Source organism: Bombus pyrosoma, linkage group LG14 (assembly GCF_014825855.1).
Source record: "Bombus pyrosoma isolate SC7728 linkage group LG14, ASM1482585v1, whole genome shotgun sequence".
In the NCBI taxonomy this organism is placed as follows: Eukaryota; Metazoa; Arthropoda; class Insecta; order Hymenoptera; family Apidae; genus Bombus; species Bombus pyrosoma.
This window is the reverse complement of record NC_057783.1, coordinates 1,582,059-1,605,052: the sequence shown is the minus strand read 5'-3', so window position 1 is coordinate 1,605,052 and position 22,994 is coordinate 1,582,059. Positions and strand designations below refer to the sequence as shown.

Below are 22,994 nucleotides of genomic sequence, written 5' to 3'. Positions count from 1 at the left end.
ATACCCTTGTGAAATTGGCAGGTTGTATTTATAAGAGACTGGAACTTTTCTAAAGTTGTTTTATAACTTTGAGTTAAGAAAAATGTTTATCTTACAACACCGTTCTGACGTTTTCAACGATTCATCCTATCGGCTGTTATTATGCAAATATTGTTGATTAAGTTAGTTAATAAATAAGATAATTCTTATTGGTGATTTTCGTTAATCCGTTTTGCACTTAAGACCACCCACCCCACCCCACCCGCACCCTTCCCAAAAATTCCCACCCTCCCATCCCTGCTACATCGAATATTTTGCGTTTTTTTTTTCCTTTTTCCTATTATCGTCCCTCGTGTGTATGTATCTATATTTTCATTTATACATATATGCACATAGTAGATACATATACGTATAAATCTATCATGTACGCATGCATTTTATAATATTTTTTGCTTTTTTTTTTTCAATTTAAGTCGTTTTCTTCGATACTTTCAAATGTTTCGCATAAAAAACAAGGCAATCAGATTGAGTTTCTTTTTTCTTTTTTATAGTTTACACTTAAACTTTACGCTCGTATTTAAATATTTATACTCGGTTAAATCACCTCGAGTGTCTGTATGTATATATAATATACATACGTAATACATAAAGCTTAAAATTGGAATCACTCATTTTTACTTTCATTAGTTCCTTTCCCTTCGTTTTCCTCTTAATCGCGCAACTAGTACGAAAAGACTAAGCTCCTAGCAAGAAGTTCGTTTCGTGTAGCCTCTTTCCTCTCCAAACTCCCTTTGAATCCCGTGCTCTTTGCCACGAGCAATCGTTAATAACGTGGCGTGGAAACGAAACGAACGTAATTCTCGTCGAACGGTGATCGTCGGTGAAGATCAACCGACCGTTCTTTTCTTTATTCGTTTCTCTTCGTGCTCCTATTTCCACTCTTTTCTTTCATCCAATTGTTCGCGTTACTTTCACGTTTCCTTCCTTTCACACGTTTCCTCACGCGCTCTGCCTCTCGGTCTTCCTCTCACACGCACACACTCGCTTCACGTCCGTTTCTATTTACTCTCAGCCAACTCTTCTTATTAATAAACGAGCAAGTAATTTAGCTACAAGTCTTGTTAGAAAACGTTCGCGTTAACGGCTGAATCCGCGTTTCTTCTTTGCCCCGTTCTTCCCTGAACGCTTTCAGATCGCGATTGCGAATCCCAGTAGGCGATTCGTTGGGCGTCGCGACTGAACCACCAACGAGCGAGAACGCGCGGTCCGATCGTCGATTTACCATCGAATCGGAGCCAGTTTATCGAAGAAGTAAGATGCCTGTCGGATGGCGAGCAAAGTCGAAACGCGTCTAGTTTGCTTTCCAACGAACAACCTCGTTACATTCCGCCACGAACTACGTATATACAGAGCGAATGGAAAATTGAAGTAACACGCCGGTGACGACCACGACCTACTAAACGGCCTCGTCGCGATCAACAGCCACGAATTCTGCGAGCAAAGCGTTATGAAATTTGAGAATATCGAAGGAACGCCGGACGAAGATCCGACGCGTATAAATATGTATACCGTACCTCGCTGAAAATCTCGAAGAGGCCGTTTCAGTGGACGCACTAGCCTCTTCGAATCGACTTGGAGTCCGCGTACAGGCTGCGTACGAACAGCGTACACGGAGGGATTGTAAAGGGAGCGTAAAGGGAGCGTAAAGGGAGCGCGAAGGGAGAGCATTGAAGGAGCTATGTACGGAGTAGAAGACGAACGTTTAAGGGCAGCCGCATTCGTCCACTACCATCTTCGGTAGATCTCTCTTGATGATGTTGGAGTCAGGACCGTAGTAGATCAACGACATCGGCGAGAACTTGAGGGGAGCGCAGCAGGGCTGCATGCCAGCCAGTCGATCCATCTTTCGGTATTCCTCGATCACATGGGTGTAGTAATTGAGGAAGGTGTCCGGTGTTCTGTGTCCGGCCGCGCAGTCTCCCCTGCAGTAATTCGCGTAGTACCTACGCAGATCGAATAACCCGTTTACCTTACTCCAGGTAGTTTCCATAATTTTCGCAAGTTTTTCAAAGCGACGATACCAACTTGCGCGAACGTCCGTCGGTTCGCGTATCTAGAGAAATTCTCTGTCTGCGACCGACATTGTTACCATTGTTGTTGCTTGGTTGAAGCAAGTTTGGGTTGATCTAGCAGAGTTTTCGTCGATGTACAGAGTTCAAGGATATTTACATTTACGGCAAAATAGAATTCTATCGTACGATATTATATGATAAAATAGAAATTGTATTTAATTCGGGAAAATTTGAAGCAGATATCGAATTTCTGTTTCCCGTGCGTGCGTGTTCCCGCAGAACGGCAAACTTCGTTAAGCCGCAGACAATTCTGTTTGCAATAATTGCTGGTAAGTTAAGGGTTTAGGGCCGTTGCACTTGTAAGCGACACTCTGATTTCACGGGATACCCTACGAATGACTTGCAGCTACTGATCGACGGCTGTGCGCGAAAGTATCGTCTCGTGCCATCGTACAACGCGTATACCCCACTCCACTCGTGTCTGCGTACGCTAACTCGATAACAATCCGATCGGCAAAACAACCGTCCACCCCGACAACGTTGTGTCAATAATGCAACACCTCGTTTGTTCCTTCGACTGGGTAGAACTATACACGGCGCTGCATCATCGGTCGCAACTAGACGGTGCGTTTTTACGCAAACTCGTAGCTTTTTTAACTTAATTTGACAAACAGAATCTATGAATTTCACCGAATCACCGAGAAATTTCTCACCGAATAACAGATACTACGTTATCGACATTGTCTGTATTTTTGCATATTACGTGCACTTTGCGTATTGTCGCGCTTCGTAGCCTACGACGATTTCGATCGCTCCATCGATGTCGCGAAGTCGAAGATTGCATTTTAGGTTGACGACTCGAATAACTTTAGCTCACCTTACGTCGCAAGAGGATCGCGCTTCAGATTTTTACGATACGATTTCGTTATCGTGCTTACCCTTGAGGAGCGATTATCCAGTCGTCCCAGCCGAGCTGAGAAAAGTTTACGTAGAACCTTTGCTTGCAGCATTGACCCTTTATAGCACCGCTGCACTCGATCGCTCGCCTTCTAACCCGTTTCACAGCCGCGGGATCCGTGCGGACGACTAGGAAAGGCCTATCCGGATCTTGAGTACCTGCGAAACGTGGTTTTTCGTAACTTTGTGACTATTCGCTAATACTGCCACGAGACACGATCATCGCGTTTGCAATAGGCAAATTTGAAACGAATATAAAAATATAAAACACGTATTGCAATTACAAGGTATTTCATGCAAGCGTATGCTTCACGGAGATCACCAAAGCGTTCGAACAATTAATTATTCGTTATGTTAGCCGTAATATCGAGTGGAACCTATTTTTAATTTTCTGCTAAAAGCGTCGCTAGTAACCTGTAACTTTTACACGTTCGAACGTGTTCTACAGCTTCGCGATGTTTTCAAATTTTACGAAACGATCACCGACGATCGATCGATCGATTACAGCGCTAACGATATTTCTACGCGTTCGAACAAATTTTCCGTGATAAGCGTTCTAACACGATCACGAGCATCTGTAGAAGATCTGTTTTGGGAAAAGAAAAAGCGAGGATAGTTGGATACCTTTTGCGTTTAAAGATGACTCGATTACGTGCGGGGAATGTCCGTCAAAGGTCGATACGTAGACGTGCGAGCCACATCCGGTACAGTCGACGAGCAACGTCAATTTATCTCTGGTGGTATCCCGACTCGTCGTGTACCAACTGTTCACAACCTTGGTGACGTCGAACTTGAGCCAACCCAGTTGTCCAACGTTTACTCCCAGCGACGTGACCATCTCCAAGTATTGACCTAACTCCTACGAAACCACGTGTATATCCATTTATCCGTTTTTCGCCAGGGAAGGAGAACGACCGCGAATTATTTTATTTTTCACCCTACACGGCATTACTCGAAGCTTCCCGATCGGCTGAAACCCGTCAACCGTTGTCGGTAATATTGGACGAACGATTGCTAAGACGACTTAAGATCGCAGTACGTTTTAACGCGATTACATTTATATAAGTCGAACGAAAGTGGTCGAGCGTCCTTTTTCTTATCGCTATCGTACGTATAATTATCGCGCGAAAATCCTACATGCGACGAAGAGCAACTGACGCGTAACTCGCGCGTGTCTATGAACTTGATCGGGTTATTTGGAAAATTTACGCCCCGTCTTCGGGAACATGTGGCACTCGTCGAGACAAGTAAGAAAAAATGCTTTCTGAAACGCTCTGTATAAGCGCGCGAATATTCGGAATATTCAGTAGCGAAAAACACGCGATTATAGAGGGAAAAGTATGAAAGTTAATTACTCGACGCGTTACATATATGCAATAAGAACATCCAAGCGAATCTAAATAATCGACCGGTTAAGATTACCTTTCCACGCAAGTGCGTCGTGTTGCCGCAGCGTACTCTGAATACCCAGAGAGTAATATTTCTTTGGTTCGTTTGACTCTGACGATGATGTTGATAATGGTGGGCGTGCCTGAATTCCACTCTGGTCCAAAGGGTTGCTCTTTTGATCCTCAGTGGCTCCAACGCGGGTTCTCCACTGGACATTGGAAATTCCAATAAGGGCTGTCCGTTCAGCGTACGTCCTGCGAACAAGAAGCATTCGTTTCGTTAAAAAGAGGCATCGAGCAAAATAAAAGATCGCGCCGATTTTTACGTCTATTTGAATTTCTCATTCCAACAACGCGACGCGATTGTGTGAAATTGAAACGAGAGAATATCGGTAGCGACTAAGAAGGACTCGTGACGAAATCCGACAGACGTAACGAGGATTACAACCAAGATGAATTTCTCTTTTTTAGAGGCGAATCGCTTTGTCGTTCGAGCGAAATCTCGCTCGTATATAACCGCTCGTTATACTACAAAAACTGTCTAATAGCAAGAACCAAAACGGACGTATATAATATATATATATATATATGTGTGTATGTGTGTGTGTATACATATAGAGAAAAAGAAGGCGAGATGCAGGGATAAGGAGAGAGAAAGTGTAATGCACTCGGCGGTTCGAAGCTCGTGTGCCAGGAGCAGTGTGTTGGCGGGAGACACAGGGATTCGCATATACATAGGAGAGTGCGATGAAATATAAGAGGCGAGAGAAGGTTGTTCGTGTACAAGCGTAACGAGAGATACATCGAAGCTATCGAGCAGTGCACGCGTAGACACGGGCGCAGGTTAACACACGCGGATCTGCAAATATGGGTGTCGGTGTGTGCGCATACTGTGAAAGCAGCGCGGCTTTATCCCTTAACGGTTTAGTGAGTCACGGACCGAGTGCCGTTGGAGGGACGAGGATAAGCATGGGGTGTCTGCCACCCGTCTGTCTTCCGCCTTCCATTCCCCGCAACCCGCGCTTCTTCTCTCTTTCGCCACTTCACCCCTTTCATTTCGTTCCTTACCCTCCTCTCTCCGCTCGCTGTCCCGTTATTTCCTTTTCTTTCCTACCCTTGTGCAGCCAGCCTGTAGGCACCACCGACACTGACACCGTCGACACCGACACCGACACCGACACCGACACCGACGCTCAGACCAACACCAACGACGACAACGTAGACACCGATACCGACGTAGACACAATCGGAGACTCCCCTACTAGAGCCAACGACGTCCACACCCTCAACGTTACCCCCGACGTCTATGGTCTAGAGTCTAGAGCGTCGTGACGCCAACCACGAAGATATTCAACCTACCGATCTTTTGGCTCTACTCGTTTAACCCTTCAAGTATGGACCAACCGATATAGAGGCGTACAGCCACGCACACATAGAGGTAGAATATTCATATTCGTATTCTAAGTTGGATCGTTGCTGGATCGTGGAGTTTCATGGACGCGTGGAAAATTCTAAGAAGCAGGAAAAAGAGAACTTTTCGTAGTGGAGGAGCGAACGCGAGAGAAAAAGTCGGAAAAAGTTCGTTCGCTGTCTTTAGTTGTGCGTATTGCGTGATATAATTATCCGCGGTCCAATAGTTAGTCGAATATTTGTTTTTTATTAGAAAATCGTTCGAAATCGCGCGTCTCTTTCGCTACCGGCATCCGATGCTATCGTCAATGGATAGATCGCGTTCGTTCGAAGCAAATGAAACGGAAATCTTTATTACGCGATCAATATCGTCCGTCATGTGCCACGACCAGTGAGATTTTGGCTCGTGGATCGCCAGACTCGCCACAAGGTTTCCAGCAATTGTCGTTTCCCGAGCGTCCTCTTATTTCGATGAGACGGCACAGCGGCGTCAATTCTTTGTCGACACCAGGATTTCTACCGAAAACTGACGTTGCCGTCGTTGTTTCGTTAAAGATTAGAACCGATTTTCAATCCGACAGTCGCATCTTTGGTAGAAGAGAAGGAAAGAAAGGATATTCGTCGCTGACAATGGGAGATAAACGACCAGAAGTAATTTAATATTTTAACGGAACGCGTACACGAGTTCTCGTATCTACGATCGCGATTTCGTAATCGAAATAAATGCTACATGTTTCGTATATATATATCGTAGGATATCTTGGCCTCCTTTTCGCTCCTTCTCGTTCCCCTCCTTTGCTAAGTGGATGACACGATCCGCGATAAGGGTGAAAATAATTTTCCTTTATTCTCCGGTGGAACGAGCGTGTTCCAGGAATCGGTTCGTAAACCGTGAAATCACTGCGTAACGTTACTACGATTAGATTAACCAGGGGTTAGGATAGACGTTGTCTGAGACAGCTAAGTTTCAATATCTTAAGATTCAGTCTGCAACTTTACGCAGAATATGCAACCCTCTTATGCAACCGCGTCTCATAACTATGATACAAAGCCCTCTAACAACATACTGTTCTTATTTGCTGTGGTTAACACGATGAGAAACAAGGTATTTATTCTTGTTTCATAATTATAAAATCAGGAATACTTCATTTTCTCGATTCTCTCTGATGTCCAACCACAAATAATATATTCGCGCTTCATTGCTCGATACAAATTCGTAGCGAAATCGTCGTTTGCCGATTAATCGAATCGAACGTATTAATTCGTGTAGGGAATTGGCAAGGTGTTACCTTTCGTTTTTCGTCGACGTGGAGGGCAACGAATTCGTCGTCGTTCGTAACGGCGGTTAAGCGCGCGCGAACTGACGAATCGAGAGAGGCGTTGTACGACTTTCGTCCGGCCTCGCTCGAGTTTCGAGTGCATCGTGTGTCGCACTTTTCGAGGTCGGTGCATCGGGTACTTTTGCCGCTGCGCCGCAATGCGACACACCACTGAATCTCCATTCCCATTTTCTCGCTTTGATAACTCGCATCTTTTTCGTATGGGCAACCCTGCGTACGAATATCGCTCGGTCGATGGTGCAACGCCGAGTTGATATTTGCCACGAAACCGATGCCTCGCTGTCGAAAACGCGTATCCATCGCAGCGTTGCAAAAAAGTTGGAATAATTGGGAAATTGTGGAATTACGATTAGGTGTGCGCGGATATGCATCGCCGCTCGCAAATATACGCACGCTTGCTTGTATTTCGTAATATACGTTTTCATTAGAGAGATGCGAATATATCAAGTTGCAATGATTTTAACTCGATCGATCGAGCGGAACGTTTAAGCAAATTTTAAGCGCTGGGAATTTCCATTGGTCCGAGTAAAGAAATCGTTACTTTGCGTAGACACGGGACGATTTGTGGATCATTGGAGTAGACAAGATTTAAGGATGCCATTCGCTGGATCGAGAGCGCTTGGGTGGTATCGCATGAACACGATACGCACGTTCTAAACTGTAATAACGACGAATGCTTTCGACTCTCTACACAAAATCAGAAATAAAAAGATTCGAAGATGTATACAAAAGTACGTACGATATATTGATCCATCGATATACCGAGACTCGAGTTACGTATCGGAACCTAGAAAATCGGAGTGTGTAAAGATACAAAGTTTGTACATAATACGCGAGAATATACGAAATGTCCAAATGTTATAGGACTATGCCGTATTACAAAGAGCGATGTCTACGTCTTGGCTTACTATCGGATGAACGTTGGTTCTAAGAAAATTTGAACCGCCAAGTAACTTTGCCATCTAATTAGGCGTAATTTCCCTGCGACGTGCGTAATTTTGCGTGAACATTTTGCTGAAAAAAATTGAAATGTATCGAGAAGAAATCGAAGATTCGATCGTCTTAACCCATTTCTTTCGCTATGTTTGCAAAAATCTGAAAATCACGAAAAATAGATATATTGCACCTTTCATCTGTACCTTTGATACGTACGTGAAGCTAATTGTAAGAATGTCGTCGTTTTTCAGATTTAAGATGTCACGATAAAAAATTTACGCTTGTCCGTGGGTGATGAAACGATAAATCGTGAAAGATCGTTCGCAGCATCGGGAGCATCTTATGCAAGAAGATGACGGAATAATATCTTTTGATTCCGCGGTTTCCTCCCCAAGTCTCGTTCTTTTTCTTTCGCTGCTGCGCGACTGCTCGTAAACGAGGTTAGCGCGATCAAGGGAGGATGTGCCCGTAAATTTGGTGTGGGAGCATGTCACTAAAGGAAAGAGGGGTCTCTTCGTCGCCAAGTCGTCCATTTAAGACGTCGCGCAGCATAGTAACGCAGAGGAAAATCGCTACGAATGAACACTGAGTAAAGGCGAAGAAAAGGGAAGACGGGAGGAGACATAGAGGCAAAGAGTAGGAGTTAACTCTATAGCAAGAAAGAGAACACAGAGAGAGAGAGAGAGAGAGAGAGAGAGAGAGAGAAAGAGAAGGCAAGACGAGGAAAAGGGGGTGGAAAAAATGAGACAAATATATAATTTTGAGTATCGATCCAAAAACAGTGTAACAAAGTTGTTAATTCGATTCCAATTTACCCACTTCGACGCACTGCCCATTAGCTCGTTTGGCTTTCTAGATTATTTCATCGAAATACATGAAAAATCAACTACAAAAGTTGTACACTGGTAGCAGAGGAATATAAAGAATGTTAGAAGAAATGTAACGAGATTTCATCGAACAATCGCTAAAAGTAACCCGATGAAACATCGAAATAGTTTTCTCTTCGTCGTCGAAACAAGGGGAATTTCTTCCAGATGAACCGATAACCGTTGATTCGATACGTCGGTGTTCTTCTCCGAGAAGAATATTCGCTAGAACTGTTCTAGAGATAAGGAGCAAAGGTAGTTGGATCGTAGGGGTGCGTCGAATCGCTAAATCGATGTAAACTAACGTAAGAGAAATAAAAATGCGAGCGGTTTCTTACGAACATTGGGATTAGATGGGAACAGGGGAAAAAAGAAAGGACAGGAATACGAGTTGCGTTGATAAAACTACCATGAAAGTGTATGGAGCAGGAGGGAATCGAAAGAATTTCTTTTATCGGCAAAATGTTAATAAACGTGGCTGGAAACGTGGATGGGTAAATAAAGAAGAAATAGAGAGGACGAAAGAAAAAACTTTGAACGAGTCAAGGAAAATTTAGGGGACTGCTAACTGAATGAGTCTGTCAGAGAGCGGGGCGTAGTCTGAGACAATCGACGTAATGTTCGAATTCAGCGCATGAATTTTCATTGGAAAATAGACGAAGAAGAATCGAAGAAATAAATCGTAATGTTACGAGTTTTATTTGCACGCAGGGTCGTGTATCCGCGTCTCGATCGCTTCTCCGAGCCTCGAACAAACGAGAAGCGTATTCTTCCCTATTTACACGACGTAATTCAAATAAAATTTTTCTTACGAAAGAACGATAAAGATACGAACGCGTAAAACTTGGGACAGGTTTGTGGAAAATGGAAAAGCGATATAGTAATGTTACATCTATCCGAAGATAAAGCGTGGAAACACGCATCCGTAACAACAGCCCAGGAGGAAAGCAATGCAGGGACAGAGAGACATAGGAATCGCGAAAGAAAACGAAACAAGAAAATCCGAGGAAATGTTAGCTTGGCAACTAAGTGATTGCGGATTTTGTCAGTACCACCTAATGACAAAATCCGCAATCACTTAGTTGCCAACCCAATAGATAGAAACGAGGATGTAGTGGCAGGACAAAACCAAAAAGTCGACCGATCGATCATTGTAACGTTAAAAGGTTATTACGTTGCGTGCGTAAAAATGAACTGTTGAAATTTATCAGACGACTGGGTGGGATAGAGCGAGACTAGGCGACAGGACGAGACACGACGCGACTCACGGATGATGGGAATCGCGGCGGTACTATGAGAAACGACATCGCATGCAAGGTAACTTTGTCGCTACCACGTTCTCTGTCGTCCACGGTCGAGAGTCCAACACCGTCGACCTCGGTGCGAATCTAATTACGGAACGACACGATACCGATGCGTTGCTCAATAATATCGCGTCCACAAGCTCATGGTATATCGCGTATCTTATATAGGGCCGAGGCGATTGACCGTAATACGGTCGGTCAAATAAGAGGGTCAGATATAGCTGGTTGGTAACCCTGATCCAGATCTATCGTCGCCACGTGGTCGTTCGCTCGCTCCTTCGTTCGCGCTACCTACCCTCGCGACTCGCGATTGAAATCACGTGCTCGCAGGTGACGACGACCACCGGCTACCGATTCATCTTACTTCGAGCGTTGCGGCTTTTTTCTGATCGATGTTCCACCGTCACCGGCGCGAATGTCGTTTAACGTCATCGGAGTTTCGAGTCCACCGCGTTTTTCTTTCATCGATAGGTTTCATCCGTTGAAAACGACTCTGAACATCAAACTTCCTGCAAGCCAGACGCGTAACCGAGTTTGAACGCTTTCGATCGAACACGGCGTTCGAACGTAGAAATTGTCTGGAAATCTGGAAATTGGAGAAATTCGTAAGGGGGCGAAAATACAGAGGATCCGCACGGTGTAGGAAAGTTTCTAAAATGGCTAAAGAAACGTAGCGTAAGCAAACGTTTCTTGCGCACGTTAAATACGATAGCTACGCTGTGGATAGTTTAGAAACTTTTGCATATTACGCGCGTGCCGTGCATTTTTTCATCTACCAATCCAAAGTATGTACACGATATAGCTGCGTGTATAGAATTTAGCGGGCGTCATAAATACTTAGCTTCCATTCCTGTAATTCAGATATCGATTAGATTTTTTAAACTATAGAAAACGAACGTCGTTTCCTATTTCGGTCTAAGGCTGTAATACGTAATACGATAGTAAAATGTACACGCTAATGGGAAAAATAAAACGCCGCAAATGAGAAATTCACGCTGGTAAAGTGACCACAAGTTGCTTGAATTTAGGTGATTTGACTAATCTGAACGAGGTTTTAGGCACGTCGGTCGATGTTACAAACAAACGGTTGATTCACGGTGTAGAGGAAATGGACTGGCTCGTTTGTACGATAACAGTCCAGAAGGTTATGTTCCTGGAAAACGTGTCTATATCATACTTGTCGCGTGTTTCACTACCATCCGCATCGCGAAGTAATCCGTTGTCGCGGTGATGTTATCATAGCCGTCGTGAATTCACGTCATAAATTACATTCGATAAATTGCATTCTTACACAGCGTTCTGTTCTTCGAGTATACAACTCGTTCTCCAAATTCCGAATCTTCAAAGTCCTCTGACCGCTCACCACGGAAACCGTTTACGTAACGCGTTATTCGTATCGTACGAAATTTTTTGAAATTTCATTAGCTTTCGTTAGACACGACGCTCGTGATTGTCAGACTGCAACGTTTGTTAAAATATAACGGATAATTGACTGTTCAAATATTTTCGACTTGGACAAAGTATCTTGTAGCTTCTATATGCGCGTTTTCGGTTTCTTTTTTCAAACTTTATCGTTTCTCGCGAGAGAAAGTGGCGAAATTTCTAAACGTTTCGTACGACACGTGCGCTGTGTACGCGACGCGTCTTCTACGTTTCCCTTGCTCCTCGAAAAATTTCAAAAACTTGGACGTGCCCCCGCGATCGATAAAATCACGGAATGCCGATCGATCGGATCGAATTCCACGCAGCTTTAATTCGCACATCGCATTAGCGTATCGCGACTCTCGCTTTGGACGCGCCTCTATGCCCTGTACGTTTAATTTCCAAAAATGGAAAGCCAGTCGCTTTAAGTCGTAAAGTTGATCGATTGACTCTGCGGAAAATATGAAACGCATTCGATTGCGGCAAGGGGTTGGCGAGACGAGAAGAGAGGGGCTGTGAGGTAGGGGGTTGAAGGAGAAGGAGACAGGAGGAGGAGAGAGGCGGGAGAAGGGTAGAGGGTGGCGCACGGGGGTAGGGATGAAAACGGGGCGTTTCCCAAGGCAAAGTATCCCAAGTCCGGCGAACAATTAGACGACTCGTACTCTTTTGTTAAGGGGCATGATTAAGGATTCTCTTCGCGTCTAGGCGTTTCGGAAAAGGGAATTCCGCGCTTGTTTCGCGCTATCGCAACCGAGATTGTTTCGATCTTTGAGTCTTTGACTGGCCTGTTCAATCTGTTCTTTGTATCGACGAACGTGAGTGAAATTATGCGGCGCACCAAGGAGGTGAACAACGATGTTTCCATCTCGCGGAACGAGAAACGCGAATTCGAATAAAAAACGCGCCGATCGTTCGCCCATGGGCATCGCCACGTGAATCGATCTTCGTATCCCGTCGAAGAGAAAACGATGGGAAAGGCCAGAGATCGTAATCGAGGATCGATTAAATGAAAAAGAAAAAAGAAGTAAGCGAAGAAGAAACGTTAAGTATAAATATGAAAGGAATGGAGAGAAGACGGGAGGAAAGATAGGGTTGGGATATAAAGTCGAAGGAAAGCGGAGGAAGCAACGGTAGAAACAGCACGAGCAACGCAAGCAACGGGATAGAAGACGAAGAAGCACATCCTTGATTTCTATCCTAGAGCGGAGAGTGTAGTGCGGTAGGATGAGGAGAGTCAAGAGGGAATAAAGGGGGTGTAGTAGGAGATGTACGAAGAGCGGCGCCCAGCTGGAGCCACGTGCATCGATCTGACTACAGGCGCCAGCCGTCCTATCCGTCGGCTCGTTCGTCCATGAGTTCGACCCTGTCCCACTCCAACGCATGTCGAACCGTACCATCCCACTTTGAACATCCCGTCAGCCTCCCTGCTCCGACGTTTCTACCCGTATCCCGCACCAACGTCGCCCGACCGCCACTAGCATCCACCACCTCCTTCCTACCTCTTTCCTACCTCCTTCTTCTTTTCATCCTCATTTTCTTCTCGTACAAGAAAAAGGAGGCAACCAGGAAGAAATCTCCCTATTCTTCCTTTCGCACGAACCCCGTGCAACGCAGTGTCTTTTAACCTGTGCGTGTCCTATTCGAAGAATTTGTCCATGCATTTGCCCTAAGGTTGAACGAACTCGCCACTTCGCTGCACGATTTTCTCAGATACAATTTTCTGTCGTGCTTTTTCTCTTCTTTCTTCCAGACGATTAAAGAGATACAACGGTATAACCCTAGACGAACATTGTTGGGAAACGATCGACGATCCGATAAGGAAGGTAATCGTTGCGCGACGTATGCAACGGACGTAAACTATTAGCAAAGAAGCTATGTTTTGGGTAAATTTTAAAATTGCTTTCCCCTTGGAAATGCCCAATTGACAGTTGAAATCATCGTGTCGAAGGAAACGCTCGCTCGACTTTACTTCGCTCCAGTAAGACGGTTGGATATTTTGAAAATATTTAATACACGAGTCTATAACGCGGTATATTCGATAAAGAGAACGAGATCTACCCGATTCTCGAATGCTCTTAAGTTTGCATCGTTTATAATTCGTTTTGAACTATCGCCGGTATCATGCCGTGTGAAATTGTGTATCGGTGAAACGCATTGTAATTTCCCGATCTAATATACTGTTTGAGCCTTGTCCAGAGGCTGGATCTCGTTGCCACGAGCGGCGAATATTTTATTTTCTAGCGACAAAAGGGGAAGAGCCGAGGGAAAATGCTTTTAACCCTATATGGAGGGTTGAGGATCGTAATGGTGCAAGTTGGTCCATTGCTATTTTCCATAGGACAGCGTTCTCAGCTTATTATTGTAAAAAAATTCATTATATTTTCGAAATCTTGAAAATGTATCACCATCGGGGGATGAAATTGTAACTTTATTACTTATGAAACTAAAAGGGTGGTATCGGGCTGATGGTCGATCCAGCTATTGCAGCTTATATTTTACGAAAGTAGGAAAAGTATTATTGATCCACGCGACTCATTATTTTCCATAAAAAAGCGTGAATCTACTGTCCAAAAGTTTGTCACAGTTTTCAGACAGATATTTCAATTTGAATCTTCCGAAGCATGGCCGTTTGCGAGAAGCGAGGAGAAAAAATAATTTTAACATCTCCGTTCGTATTGAATCGAAAGAATAGGAAGGGGATGGTGAAAAGCAAAAGGATTTCCGTTTCGTTCGTCACGATTTCTACGTACAACGAATTACGACGAGTTACGAGTTACAAGTTGCGAACTAGCGTCACGAGTTACTGGCTGCGACCGGCCGAGCTTTCATAGAGAATCGCGTTCAACAGACTCGTCGCCAAGTCCTTTTAAAAGAGAACAAACGTCGAACGCGTATAATGCCAACTCCTACTCCTATAGTGGACATCTACGACGATAAGATCTTTTTCGGCGATGACGAACATTCGAAGAAACGGCGGAACGGATATCGCGCTCTTCGTGACCATTTCTTTCATATTATGGCGGTACGCATCGCGTACCTACCGTCAGCTGCCACTGTGAACGATCCTCGACATTTTTTCGTTTCTCCTCTCTCTTCTTCCTTGCTCTCGTCGCGCAAACATTTTACCAGGAATCTGAAAACACCCGATTTCACGAATACGGATACGAAATTGCATCCGAACGCAATTGCAGCTCGACGAACCTTACGAGGAATTAGTAGTCAGACAGAACGAGTATTTTCAAAATAATGTACGGGCGCCATAAGTGCAATTCGCGAAGGAATTTGCCGAAATTCGATCAGTCCGTGAATAAAACTACTTGACTATCGTCATCGAGGCTGGCATCCTAATAGAGTCGATTCTACGACGTGGAAAATCCTAGTAACTTGAATCAACTCACGCATTCGACGATCAAACCTTAACCTTATTTTCTAATCTTTCTAGGAAAATTCGGCGGAAATTTGTTTATCCGAACAGATCGGAGGACGAGACAATTCGGATAATCGAACGGGTTGGATAATAATCGCAGGTTTGCTGGCAATCTCCAATTGTACAATAATTTATTAATTAATAACTTTAGTAAATTGAAAATGGAAAGCGAGAAAAAGCACTAGAATCGCTGAGGAAGATTTTATATCGGGATAGAAAAGTTTCCGACTCGTAAATCGATCTCTCGGTTACAGCAAGGGTGTCTTGCCTTTTGTAATTGTTTTAAGGCACCCGTAGCATTTTTCTATATGAATAATAAGTAGATTGCGGAGTTTTATGCGTTTGTAAACAAAAATATGCAAGAATGCGAATAATGTCGAAAGATACGCGAGATATTCAAAGTAAAATACTAGTCGTAAGATATATAGCAGGTGAAGCGAATCTCGCTCGTTTAGTTGTTGTCGTAAAGGTATGAACTTGCATAAATATCCGCAGTCTGGTAACAAGTGATAAATTGTAGAAGCTTGGCAAAGGCGGTACGTACCATTCGCATGCGATACGTAACTTGTTAAGATGCACGAAGTGTCGCAACTACTATAATGCAAGTTATGCAATAATTGATTTTTAAACAAATATATCGTCGCCTGTAGCCGTAACGCTATCGGTACATCTACTTACATCGATCGAAAAGCTCTGATAAATTTTACTTTATTCTGTATTGGTATTAATATTCGCGTAATACGTGTACCGTATAGAAAACTGTCGATCGATGTCAAAGAAATAAATTCTTACGGCTTCTGAACAACTGCAAAAGTGTTACAAAACGAAATATTCCGACTCACTTGGACATGTAATGTACGTGTAAAGGATGCGCGAATGAACATTAAATAAACAAGGATAGGAAGAAAGAAACACGAATCTCGATGTTAATGGAGAACATTTTAAGCGATGAAAACAGAGTAATCGGATCGATCGAACGAATCCGGACGATCCTACATAAATAGGAATTATTTTCCTAGCTAAATGGATAGTTAAACGATCGTACATAAATAGAAATTATTTTCATAGTTGGATAGGCCTTGTGCGATTGAAAAAATCCATGTCTCGCATCTCTACGTAAAGGCAGACGGTTTAGACAGAAAATCAATTAGACCGTGTTCTTGTGCCGAGAGGTTCAAATAATCGGAAAGTCGCTCAACATGGAAAACTTTCCACGGAACGAATACGATCGCAAGAAAAGAAAAGATTCGACGAAGAGGAAAAGAGAAGAATCATCGGAGAACGAACACTCGGAAATTTGGCTCCCGTCTACGTTAACGAATGTATATTCGAGTACAACTAATTATTAATTAAGCGGAGCAACTGACGACTACGTTTAGGCACGACGGCTTCCTTTCGAAAATTACTGCCAGTTATATCGTTCGATAAATAATGGCCAGGATATATACGTTGGAATAATTGAGGAAGAATGGGAGATGCGCATGCAGCAAGAATAAAGGAAAGCATTTTAAGATTTTACTTAATAATTACAAGCAAACAACCGGTCGTTTATATATTCAGATATGTGAAACTTGTCGCGTTTCTTCTGGATGATATTGATATTATACCATGCTGCCATGAAATAACGACTAAATATTTTTAGTTGAAGGAAGAAAAACTAAGAAGATACTTTGGTTCGCTTGGATACTTCGAAATGACAAATAAGCCGTTTCAATTAAATAACATCGTCCTTGAGTTGTCAGTAAATTAATCATCGGTTGGTATCTACGTAGTTACTTTTGCCGAGCAACCACTCGATACACGTGCGATTTTTAATTTAACTTAGCGTATCTAATAAAATAAAATTCGAAGCTCGATTCTCTCGTTAGGTAAACGTTTAAACGTAAACCGGTTGCTACGTAGCAGATTAAGCGCAAAGTTCTGCCGTTTACTCGTAAACCTGGAAATTCTTGAAATTGTTCGAGTCCTTGAAATTCTTCACATTGTTCAAATGCTTTCTCATATCTATTCTCTCCATAAACTGTTCCTCTTCACTTCGACGAATTTCTCTAACGCATTCTTCGCCACTGGTATTTTATGTCTTTTGCGCTGGCAATCGCGATACTTTCCTAGACGTTCAATTTCGACAAAATATTATACCAAAATTGCCCGCTCTGTCGCCAGTTAACGGCAATTTTTTAGTCCACGAAAATGTATCTTGTTGGGATCGTCTCAAAAAATGTAGCGAGTCAACGAGTGGCGTTAAGATTCGATCGGATCGATTTATTTCCAACAATTTCGATTATTTTCGTAACGAACGGAGAAGAAATTTGCACGCGATTTTTGCGGCATTCCACGTTTCGCGTTCCACGAAGCTTCGCCTCATCGAGACCGAGTTTCGTCGTTTCCTGTTCTTCGATCTCCAGCATCCGGTCGTATTTGTCCGGCATCTAAGTCGCTCCACTTATTTGTGCGCGAACGTGATTTATTCGAAGAAAATCTGGCTAGTAAACGATGTTCGTACAACGAGTCAGGTGGATACCATGGACTATAGGAATTTCGGCGTGTTACGCGGCTCAAAAAGGAAAAATGTGGAAGAAAAGTTACTCCGCGCCCCTCCCCCTCCCTCGTTGCTGAAGAGATCGATACGAAAGAGGCGATGGTGCTTTATAGTTTCTTTAGTTTCTTCAAAAAGAATGACGTGTTCACCGGCTATGTATAGTGACGGCAATATTAATGTTAAAGTATTACGCATGTCGTATTGTAACACGCTTATCGAGCAACCGATGTGCGCCGCCAGGGCGACGACCACGAATTTGCGCGCGTGCGAAATATTCACCAACACCCCGTACTCTAACAACCAAACCAAACGACCGTCTTGGAATACCAGAGCCGTTCGTTTTATGCTTATCGCTGTTTGTCGCCACGACGAATTAATCCTGCTACGATCCTCCAACATTTTTACTCCCATCTTGCTCTGGTTTCGGCAAACAGAAAGGATTTCTTAAGGTTGACACGCGCTTGCAACAACCGAATGCCGATTAATACGATCGTCTATCGTTACGTGGTCACGGAGGATCCAACCGATCGTTCGTTCCCCTTAAATCAGCGAATCATTGGCTCTGAAACGTGTACCAACTTTTGCTTTACGAGATGGCATTCTTATAGCTCTATAACTACTAGTTTATACTAGTAACTGCTAGTGCGCCTGACATTAAATACGAATTGAACGATATTTGAATCGTCTAATAAATCTTTCGCATTGCATTTCTATCCTGTTTAACTGAATTGTACGAATTTCGAAAAAAATTCGGAGGAAACTAACATTTTTCCTCGTTTTCCTTTTGTCATCTTTATCGTTACACCGTTCTAATTCGTAACTATTCGTGTAACGTAACTTTGTTTGAACGTATCTGGAAAAATAAGAAGCTGCTACTAGGCAGAACAGTGTAGCCGAGTATTGAAGATCCTGTGGAAACTTTTTACCAATACAGCGTCTGTGTCGTACGAAACATTTTGCAACTTCGTTAGCACTATAACGAGACTATCGCGATTATATCGGAAAAGTTTGAAGGAAATCTGTAAACGTACATAGAAGCCAGTGATATTGTACCAATTTTCTACTAAATACGTGTTCGCAGCGAATGTCTCGTAACTTTTACGTACGTTCTCAGACCAGCTTCAAATTTTACCAATACGACGACGATAACCGTGTCTCGTTACGCAGGGCCAATGAAATTGTCAAATATTTTATACAACACACATATATGTAAAAGTTTCCTGTGACACGTACTCGTGTGCCACTGTATACGCCGAAAGAATTCGTTAATTTAACCACGACGAATACGATAGGAATGGCACGGTCGTAAATGCTGGCCAACGTGTTTCTTGTAGCTCCGGCTAGCTCTATTACCCTTATTGTTAAACTTAGAGTTACTGAACTACAGAACGAACTATAGACTGTCGTGGCGCGACACCCATATCTACGAGCCACGTGGCTTCAGCCGTGTGGCCACGCATGCATGCGAATCAAGGTGTCGTTCGTGACATTTTCTGCGTATATGTACCTCTTTTCCTCTTCGCCTAAACCCACCCTCCACTCACACCCTCTTTCTCTCTTTTCTATTATTCCCAGCAATTCTGTTGTTCTTTGGCGATTCATCTGCTGGTGATTCAGGCAACAGGCCAATCGACCAAGTGGACTGAACGAACCACGTATTCCATTTGCAACGTGGTGGTTCGCGAAAAGTCCGATCGAACGGAAACTGAATCGTCGACGGTAATACAGCGGCTCGCGAAAATGCTCGAATACTTACCGCAGAACGCTTTTACAGCGGCTGCAAAAAGTATTTCTATGCCATTGTATTTGTTAGGTCATTTACATAGCGATTAATTATGCTTGTTATATAAACCACGTTAAAATTGTATCCGCGCCGTAACGAAACACGACTGTTGCGATTATGTGCGCAAAGTTGGAATAAAATTGTAGGTAGCTGTATGCGTACCAGGCCACGAGACGTTTTGCGCAACTGTACATTTGGCAAAGATTGCAAAAATATGCGGACGATCGATTGTTCGTTTTAGCAACAAACCTTGATATTCGGTGGGACCGTTTTTAGCTGCTTATCGGTCGGCGAACGCAAGAGTTTCGAACGATTTTTATGTACCAACCACGCCTTTCTATCCGTTCAACGATTTCCGTTTCGTCATCGGCCGATGATCGTCGAATCGATACCGGCTCTAGCAAAGAGAATAAAACTGTCCATATAGATTCAGGACGCGTGAACTAATTGTAAGTAGCGATTTGTTGGCTCTTGTCGATGTGTGGCGTTAGAACAGCGTAATCGATACTAATAGCGCAGCGTGATATCGTAAATCTAACTGGATCGAAGTAATTCAGAAAATTAGGAAAGGCAACTATCGTTTGGAAAAGTGTGTGGTTCGTAAGTTTGGGGAAGGCGTGCGCGTTTCAAGAGCTTATACGACGAACGACGAACGACGAACAACGGACGACAAACGAATGTCTGGTAATAAGAAGACGAAGGATCGAGCGAAGAAGGAGAAAACTCGTGGAAGGGTGGAAACTTACCAGGTTCGGCAAACGTGATGATCTCGGAGGTTCTCGCGTAGAAATCGTCCATCTCCTCTTCCGGTTCTTGGCCCTCGTGTTCGCCATAGCCTCGATAGGAAGAAGCGATCCTCGCGTTGTTGTCTTTCGTCGAGCTATCGACTCGTTGATCGAGATTCCTATAGGAGTATTCGTCGGCACCGTAAAGGAACTCTGCCGAGTACACGTTCTCGCGATCGTTCCTCGATCTATCGGAAGATGGATAACGAGAGGACTGAGCCTCGGCTCTGTACAGAGTTTCGAGAGCCAAGTGCCTTGGTACGGTGGCCAAAGTTCTGTTCACATCCGGTCGTGCCCTGAGGCCAAGTTTGGTGAGTATCTGGTGTTTGATAGCCTCCAACCTTAGATCGTCCGGAGTAGGCGTAACGGTGTCCTTCCTTTCGGAACCACCGCCCCTATAGTGCGTCTCGTGTATATGTTGTTGTTGGTCTTGTTCCTGTTGATGTTCTCTGTGTTGTTGGTGGTGTTGCTGGTGCTGCTGATGCGGACAACCTGGGCATGTTTGATGATGATTCTGCCGCGGTTGTACGGGCGAGAATGTTAAACACCAGAGCGCCAACCCTATAAGAAAGACGTTCGAAGGTGGCAAGGATCCTCTGTATCTGAATAAAATGCGAGAGGGGGGTAGGTGAGATCGTTGATCTCGGCACGATCGACTCGAAGCGATCGATGGATCGTACGTCGTGGCGGTAGGAGCGGCTTTGCCAGCGGCAGCATGCTGCCCGTGATGAGCACGGCAACGCCGATCCCGGCACTCGATCTTCTTCCAGAACCTCTCGTTTCGACCTGCATTCGAATTGAGTCCTGATCTGTACGACACCTGGTGCATTTCGGCGGCGAGTCACCTCCTCCACCCCCACCACCACCTCCTCCTTCCTCTGATCCTCCTTCTCTCTCCTTCTCGATCCGCTTCCGGTTCGAGCAAGGTATCTTTCGACTTTCTCGATCGGCGATCACCACCACCGATTCGGTCACGTTCGCTTCTAATCCTATCGGTACTACGACGACTCGGATGAGAAACGGTGCCGACCGCCGAACCGATCGCGATACTGTTACTATTACGATCCGAATAAACGGGATGCTCAGTGTCCGTACAAGGAGGAGTAATCCTCGTTTCCGAGCAACGATACAGAGATAAGAGGGCGTGACGACCACGACAGGAACCTGTTGAGAAGGTAAAATTCGAGTGGGACGGTGACGACGACGATGGCGATGACGACGACGACGACGACGACGGCGACAGGGAAAAGGCATTCTCGCCTAAACCCCCCATTACCAACTACCCGGTGCCGCTGTTTCAGGATCGATCTCACCCGCAAGATGGACCGCCGTAACCGGGTACACCCTGCTCGCGTTTTCGGCCATTCGCGCTTTCGTTTCCACCGATTGCACGTCCACGGGTACGCGCCTCTAATTAAATATCTTTCTCTTTTATTTTCGTCCCCTTGCTTTTCCTCTTTTTCCTTTTTTCTCTCCTTCCTCTTCTTCTTCTTTTTCTTCTTCCTCTTCTTCTACCTCGCGACCTTTCCCCTAGTCTCTTTTGGATCTTCCTTTTACTCCTTTACACGTGTACTTATTCTTTATCTTCACTGTCGTGTTACAACAGCCCTATCTTAATTTTTCGCTTCTTCCCTTTCTTCCGATTCTCCAACGGCCGACTTCAACTATTCGACTACTCGACTGATCTTTGGATCGTATGGGGCACGAAATCGTTGACCCGAATCCCCCGATACGACAATACGATCGTATATTCTTCTAACGGGCGGTCAATTTTCAAAATCGCCCACTAAGGTCTTCTAGACTTTCTCGGACACTTTCTATGCGTACCTAATGTTTCACTACGGCTAAGGTCCTCGGAATGATGCACCATTTAAAGGCTTGAAGCGACAGCACGTACAACGAGCGGCATTTGAGCCGATTTTTAAGTAGAAAGCCTTTCGATGATCGACGAACGGTTCTCCGGATCGAGTCCTTTGCGATCTACGCGTTGTCTTCTCCTCTCTTTCACTCGCCTAATGTCTCTTTATTGTCCGTGGAAAATCGGCCGCGATTCTGACCGAAGCGTGCTCCAGACATGTCCTTTTGGAATTGTCAAATTCCTCGCGCACATCCTTTTCGATCTATGCAATCAGATTGAAAATTCGAAACAAGGTGGTCGCGTTTTAGCGAGAATCAACGAAAATTCTTTTCAACTAATCGACAAACTACAGCGATCGGCCTTTACTTTTCTCGTATTCTCTTACTTCTCGTTCCCTTTCTTTCCTCTCTTTTGCTTTGCTCGCCGGTATCATCCACGATAACGACGAAACGCCAAAGGATCCCTATAACGACCGAGGCACGCTTGTCGGAGGCGCGCCGGACACTGAGGGGCATCCACCACCACTACCAATACCGATACCACCACCGCCTTACCATCACCGCTAGCAGCAGCAGCAGCAGCACCAGCAGCAGCAGCACCACCAACACCACCAGCAGCAGCAGCACCAGCACCAGCAGCAGCAGCAGCAGCAGCAGCAGCAGCAGCAGCAGTAGCACCACCACCACCACCACCACCACCAGCAGCGTCGTAGCGACCGTCGCGACCGTCGCGACCGCCGCCACCAATACCACCACTGACCAGTGAAACACTATCCACCCACCCACCACGATATAGATACTGCAACAATCGGCTAAACTCCCCGATAACTTTACGTAGCTGATCCCTCGTATACGTTATGCTTGCAGCCGTTCCTCGACTTTTCTTCTACCTACCATTTACTGTATATTCACTCGACGTCCAAGCATTT

General features: G+C 44.5%; 1 protein-coding gene across 1 annotated transcript; it reads right to left on the bottom strand.

The window, feature by feature from the left end:
• Positions 1 to 351: 351 nt before the first annotated feature.
• Positions 352 to 22,570, bottom strand: LOC122575244 (inhibin beta chain). The gene is made up of 5 exons (XM_043743949.1): positions 20,170 to 22,570; positions 4,431 to 4,651; positions 3,633 to 3,867; positions 2,990 to 3,167; positions 352 to 1,982 (listed from the first exon to the last, which is right to left on the bottom strand). Exons 1-5 carry the CDS (start codon positions 21,035 to 21,037, stop codon positions 1,742 to 1,744), a joined length of 1,743 nt encoding a protein of 580 aa, XP_043599884.1. The 5' UTR covers positions 21,038 to 22,570; the 3' UTR covers positions 352 to 1,741.
• Between the last annotated feature and the right edge of the window lie 424 nt (positions 22,571 to 22,994).

What these genes read in the sequence shown, in the direction of transcription:
- LOC122575244 (XM_043743949.1), bottom strand. Translation starts at nt 21,037, where the DNA reads ATGCACCAGGTGTCGTACAGATCAGGACTCAATTCGAATGCAGGTCGA. An exon ending in CATCACGTTTGCCGAACCTG is followed by an intron (nt 4,652 to 20,169) that starts GTAAGTTTCCAC and finishes TCTTGTTCGCAG; the next exon opens with GACGTACGCTGAACGGACAG. An exon ending in CGACGCACTTGCGTGGAAAG is followed by an intron (nt 3,868 to 4,430) that starts GTAATCTTAACC and finishes GTGGTTTCGTAG; the next exon opens with GAGTTAGGTCAATACTTGGA.